Here is a 6988-nt window from a genome sequence, read left to right as displayed (position 1 = left end):
GAAGAACGTTCCTATTTACAATTCCTACAGTCATTACCCCTAAAGAGAATACTTTTACGGATATGGTTGTCCGTGTCGCCTGGTTTTCCAAAAGAGTAACGTGGATCATCTAAAATCTTGATTTGCATAGATGCCCTGCTAGCGCAAGATATTGTACGATAATCCCGTGATGTTATTCGATGTTATGAATACCGACCAATGTCAGGAAGATATCGTAGCTATGTTGTTTGGCATTTTGTGCTAATAGGGTATGATGGAAAATACACAATATATATATTAAATATTTCCTCATCCTTTCTATAAATGCTCTGTCTCAATCCCTCTGAGGCAGAACGATGTGTTTTCCTTGAACACTAATAATATACTTTAATGTAGTTGTTGATTTCACGCTTAAGAAAGGATTGAGTGCAGGTATTTCAATTTGGATGCCAGAAATGCAGCATTGATTACGATTTCAGGCTTGCTCTCGAAACGAAAACTATAGGTATTACAATAAATAATAGATGCAATACTATTTACAGCCTCCTCGCCAACTTAGTTTCACCCCTATCTCTGTGTTTACCTATTTGATTGAAAATAAATTTGGGCTGGCGTTTTCATTTTCACCAGTTTACTTTAATTCGATGTTGATGCTTCTTCTTCCTAACTAATCGGCCAATATCAAAGATATTATTAGAGTATTGATTTATGTTTAACCACATAACAGTTTGTAGCTGAAGGATTTCATACCGTCGTCAAATCCCTTTGGGAAAACAGACAAATTGTTTTCGCGGAGCTCTAGTGAGACAGCGATTCTATTCTGGTGATTCCAGCGAATTACTCTTACATAGTACACAAAAAAGAACATAGGGTAAAAACATTATTTCAGACACTAATAAATTTTGATTGCTGCTTTACTTTCTTTGTTAACTTGAGGCATAATTTTTTTATTTTTCTGAGGTCGATGAACTAGGTCATTGATTTCTGTGAAACCTTATACGGAAGAAACACAGATTGCTACTATAACTTGGCTCATTTTATATTTTACCAATAAATGTAAGGTACCTTAATCGTAATAAGGAGATAAAAAAAAGTGCTTTTAACGTATTCGCTCCTAGAAAAACTTACTTTTTATAATTTGAAAACCACTGCCCTTATTTATAGAATCTTAAAATATCGATATTCAAGTATAGCTGCTCAAATATAATCGTTATCGCAAGTCGGTGTTCATCCGAGTCTTCCCCCTCTGCCTTGTAGGTCTTGATACTGATTTCAGTGTTGTGCTTATAAGGAGACAGTTAAATTTCCGGAATGTCGTTTAAAAACCGTAAGCATTTTTTAATTGTTTCTCATAATTAATTTTCATAATTAAAAGTCATTTGAAGTTTTACTTACTTGAAACATTCGATATGGGTGGTATCAATCTATCTTTCAAGGGATTTAGTATTTGTATTTACTTTGCTTCTGATTGCATGTTTTAAATATATATTTCAAAATATTATAGAAAGATAAAATGCAGTGACATTCATGCAGCGAACTCCTACTATTGGAGCTTATTTGTCTATTTTATGCTAATCGGTATTTTACAAATTTGACAGATGCCAATTACCTAAGTACTTGACCGGATCCAAATAGGGAGGAAATCGAAAGTACCTCCTAAAAGAAAAAAAAAAATTAAGCCAGTTTCATTCTTCATGCCTCTTTACGTTTTTGTTTAAGCAATAGCTAATCAGTTCTTTTAAAGGCACTACAAGATACATTATATCATTTATTATTGTGTAATCATTTGAAAAATAATTTTTTGATGTTTATGCATAAAAATCTTTTTCCATAAAATTTTTATATTTTTAAAAAATTGGATCGTGGTATTTTCAAAGTTCGTTATGATTTAAAAGGTAAATTATAAAAAGCGGAAGACCTTTAAGTTAGAATTAAAATAAAATAAAATTTCAAATAATTTTATTTTGCATCCTAGAGAAATAACAAATGTTTATTTCTGGAGTTAAATTTACAAGCTTGCACTCGGAAGAAGTCTTAACTATTCTATTTGTAATTTTTTAAAAAAATTAACAGCATAATTTAGTTCTTATAAATGATCAGAAACAAACTATTTTATTAAGTGAAAATATGAAAATACTGGAATATTTTGTGTGTGACATCTCTACTAATTTAATTGTGAAACTGATACTAGCCAGCTAAAAGAGAAGTTAAAATATTAATTGTATAAAATTTAATTATAGATTAATTTTCCAGCAAGATGTATATATTTTTATTATATTTTATTTAATTAAATTTTGAGGAAAAATTTCTTCTCATAGAAAATAAAAAAAATTTTGCAAGAAAATAAATAAATAATAATAATTATTATATTTTATGTATAATTATGAATATTTTATGCATATCATTAATATATTTTTAGAATGTTTTTCTGAATAAATGTAATATATTCCAAGTCATTTCCCAAACTATCAATTTCATATTTTATGTTAAATTTTTATTTAGAAATGACTAGAATATAAAATTACTATAAGTTAAAGTGAACCTCTGAATTAATTGGGAAAATATTTTATAAAATAAATCATATTAGTTTATTATACCTTTAATATAGCTATCTGATACAGTATTGTACATTAAATAATTTGGGAAGGAGCGATAAAATTAATAATTATTTTTCTGCTTATTTATTTTTTATTAGTTTCTTATAAAAAAATTTAAATTGTTTTCTGTACCAAATTGTAATTTAATCTTTTGATTAGAAATTAAAATAAAGAAGAAAGTACAGAAAATATAGTAAAATAAAATAAGCAATTATATTTATATAAATAAGGTAACATGGTCATTTATATACTTAAGCTGTAGGATAATTCAATTTTTACTGTACTTGAAATTTTTTAAATGAATAGTTTTTATATGGTGTCCAGCTTCCACAGAAAAAAATAGAAAAATTATCTTATAACAATCTTGTAACAGAAATACATCATGTTAGTATCATCCTTAAAAGGATATAGAGAAATTCTAGAGATTAAATTATTTCAATGTTGTCTATGACTTGTATTCAAAATTCCTTATCTTTTCCATTGGGAAGATCACTTTTTTGTAGGACTTTTGAACTTGACAGATTCTAAATGTTTTAATGTTATAAACATAATTTACTAAAAGCATTGTTTTAATTTAACTTGTATTACCAGTATAAAATTGTCACTTTTTCTCATTGTTTTCTTTGAAAATATTGGGTATTTTCTTTTATCTGATCAATAAAAGTAGATATTTTATCCTGCAGTTGCATAAAAGCAAGATTCACACTTCTCTTGAAGTAAGACTATGAAATGTGTCATAGTTAAATAATTTTATTTTTTATATGAAATATTATAATTTTAAATAATTCAGAATAGATATACATCTATTATTATATTATAGCCATAAAGGTTATATTGCCTGATAGCATTAATATTATTTTTTTTTTTTTTTAGTATTTTTGAAACACGAAGTCAATCTTAATTTTTTAAAGTTTAATAATAATGAATTTATTAAAATTAATTGAACATTATATGTTTGAATATTTTATATTAGATCGAGAATTAAAAATTACAATAATTTATTTTAAAATGAAGTAATATAAAGCCATGCTTAATCTGTTATAGAATATAATTTTTCAAATTGTTTCTTATGAAATAAAATTATAAGAAAATGCTATGAATTTCTTAAGATATTTTGTTTTGTCAAAAAAGGTCTTGATCTTTTGCAAAATAGTTTGTATATGTTACTTAATGTTGTAGAGAGTATTCATATTACATATTGTGTGTACTCTTTGCTCTATTAAATGCAAAGAGTATCAACATATTGTTTTCAACATATCACTTTTAGTCAAATATCTGTATAGTTACAAACATGAGATTTCCTCTATATGTTTAACTTTTATAATTATTAAAATCTGTGTGCAGTCTTAAAGATTGTTTAAAAATAGAGAACTTATTGAATTAAACAGTTCTTCTGAATCGTAGGATTAAATCCTATGTCCTTCTTTGAAAATTGTGAAAACTTATTAAACATACAGAAGAAATTTTTTTAATTGGCACTGGATTGGAGATCATTTGATTAATCAGAACTAAGAGATATAGTAAAAGGTTTATAGGAAAGAACTCGCTGATTTAACCCTTACTGTTGAACCTACCTTTCCCGAACAAACAGACATAGTAAATTTAATTACTAACTTATAGCATTTAATATGCTGGATGATTTACCTTATTGAAAGGTTAAATGCAGTTAAGTAGTGAAAGTTTGGCAAATTCCGAGACTAAAATTGTGAGATTTAATCCTGTTTTCTAGTTATTTAACTGGCTAAATTAAGAAGTAAAATTTATGGAAAAGAATTCATTTTGCTAAAAACATCTCAAAAGTTTTGTTTGTCTTTTTTTTTTTTTTTTGGTAGAATGTTATGTATTATTTTTAGAATTTAATTAAATACTATTAATTTGTTCCAATTTAGTTATTCTTTTTTTAGAGATCATTTATTGTTAATCAAATACTTAATTATTATCAGCTATAAGAACTAGAAGTAAAATTTTAAAGAAAACTGTAGAAATAGAATTTGATGGTTTGATATATTTAAGGAAATATGAAAAGTAGAATTTGATATTATAATCAGATGATTATAAATTCGAGTTTGAATACCTTTAGAACATAGTGAGTCTTGACCTATGGTAAAGTAAATTTTGTCATGGCTTAAATATATGCATGATAATACAGTAAGGAAGTTAAGAAATTAGAATCTTACCAAACCTAAAATTCTGACTTTATTGTGTCTTTTAACTTAATATATTAATTTGACTAATTAAATTATAAAAGATGAGGACCGATAGTTAAAATATTGATGTTTAATTTTTAATCAATGAAACTTAGAACCAAACTATTTCAATTTGAAATCTACTTTTCATATAAAATAATCAGTTGTAAAACAGAGAAAAAAAATTAAGGAAATTTTTTTAAATGTAATATTTAACAAAAGTCACAATATATCAGGTTAATATCTAATCACTTCTTTCTTCAAAATTATGTTCTGAAACATACATTTAAAAATGTATTAATTTTGAAAAATTCTATGTTGCTTATTTATTTTGAAAAACTCATTTACCTCTCTTCTGTCTATTGAAATTGCTTCAGATTGATACTGAAAGTGAAAGTTTTAGTAAGTCTGTAGTAAAAGAAAATCTGTTGTTGCAAGTTGGAAAAATTATTATTAAAGAAGTTAAGTTTTTTTTTTCAGATTACTTTGGTATAGAGATAATCAAAATTGCAAAAGTCACATTTTCATTGAGAAACCTATTAAAAAGATGTTTGATTTCTGGTGCTTAGCTGCGTTGTCTATGAGACATGGGATTGGTATTCTTATAAATGATTTACTAAATAATTCTAATAATCACTTTCATTGCCTTGTGTTCTATACAAGTAAATTCATAAGTAATTCATTCTATATTAACAGTTATAGTATGTAATATTTAGTTTCTGAAATAGTGAGATTGATTTTATTTTGAAATGAATTCAATTAACAAGATATTCTACTTCATTTATAGCACTTTTCTAATATTAAGAATTTTCTTTTTCAGATATTCTATAACATTTAATATTCGTTTGTTCTGTGCTCTTAAATGTAAAACATTTTATTAAATTTATGATTTGAGAAGCATGTTTGTATTTATTAGTTTAAAATTATGTTATATTTAAATATTCTGTCTTTCTTCTAAATTATGTTATACATCGAAATTTTGTCCAAGTTTTTATTAAAAACATTGTTAATTATTCCGAGATAACATAGTTTACACAAAATTAATTTCTTTAAAAAAATACATAAACTTTAAAATTAACTATTTTCGAATTAATTGTTTTTTCAATAAATAATTGAGTTTAATTAATAAATTAGTTATTTTAGAAATTTTATTTTTATGTGTAAAAATAGCTATACAAACTATACAAAATTTTGCAGGACCTATATATACCCTCCCCTTCCTCTGGAATAGTTTCTCCGAGGGGGGGGGGAGAAGATGACAATTTGATAGGTGGAAGTATAAGAACCTTTTAATGTGTTATGTTTAAAAATTGTTTTAATCTTTAGTCATGTTTAGAATTTCGTGTAAGTTTAAGTAACTATAATTGAATTGAATTGCCGGATAAAGTATCGAAACTGTATTAAAAAATATATATATATATAATCTAAAGGCGTTGCAACTAAAATTTCGTGCTTTAAGAATTAGTTTGAAAATCATCCATGTAACATCAGTAAGATTGCATTCAAAATAAAAAAATGCAAGAAGCTTATTTACGGATAGGAGGGGTAGGGGGAATCAAATCGAGCCGTTCGAACTATCAAACGCATGGCCTCATGAGGGATGTATAATATATAATTTTTTTTTACTCTGTCTCTTAATTTTAGAACCAGGGAAAGAAATGTAGTTGTACTGGAGAAATTTCATCCGATACCATTATCGGAATTTCCTTTGACGATATCCCCGTGGCGGGAAATCGTTTTGTGAAATATTGATCTTTCTGCAAATTTTACAACGTTTACTCTTGCTAAATAAAGCTACTTCGCTGTTTATTGATATTTAAGGTTTTCTATAAACTTTAAAACGTCAAACATGTTGCTAAACAAACTACTTCGTGTTCGCAGCATCCCTCCCCCACTTTGCATTATTTTGAGCATACATCCCATGAGCTTGATTTTCACGCGTTGTTCTTTTTGTCAGTGGTTACGGATAAAAGAGCATCGCCTCGTCACGGTCGCTGCTCTTTGACTGTGCTAACTTTTAAATTTCCAGAGCGAAAATATTTTTTTTGCAGGTCAGATGTTGTGATGCAGCTAAACTGCTCAGTTCGTGAACTTTTTAAAGTTCCTACCACGTCCACGCGGCATTAAAAAAATGGATTCGAAACCAAGATGAGATTAGTTGTGCTCCATAAGTTTCATTATTAAAGGTCTGCATGGGTCTGTTGGGATTTTAAGTTTCACTGTACT

At 26.7% G+C, this 6988-nt stretch overlaps 1 protein-coding gene across 1 annotated transcript in view; it reads left to right on the top strand.

The window, feature by feature from the left end:
- The first annotated feature begins 1170 nt into the window (after positions 1-1170).
- LOC129958754 (actin-interacting protein 1-like) overlaps positions 1171-6988 on the top strand; it is a 28782-nt gene continuing 22964 nt past the window's right edge. Inside the window, exon 1 of the mRNA XM_056071416.1 lies at positions 1171-1306. Coding sequence (XP_055927391.1) covers positions 1291-1306 — 16 coding nt within the window. The 5' untranslated portion in view covers positions 1171-1290. The remainder of the gene's footprint in view (positions 1307-6988) is intronic.

Source organism: Argiope bruennichi, chromosome X1 (genome assembly GCF_947563725.1).
Source record: "Argiope bruennichi chromosome X1, qqArgBrue1.1, whole genome shotgun sequence".
NCBI classification, from domain to species: Eukaryota; Metazoa; Arthropoda; class Arachnida; order Araneae; family Araneidae; genus Argiope; species Argiope bruennichi.
The sequence above is the reverse complement of the archived record's forward strand: the minus strand, read 5'-3'. Positions and strand labels throughout refer to the sequence as shown.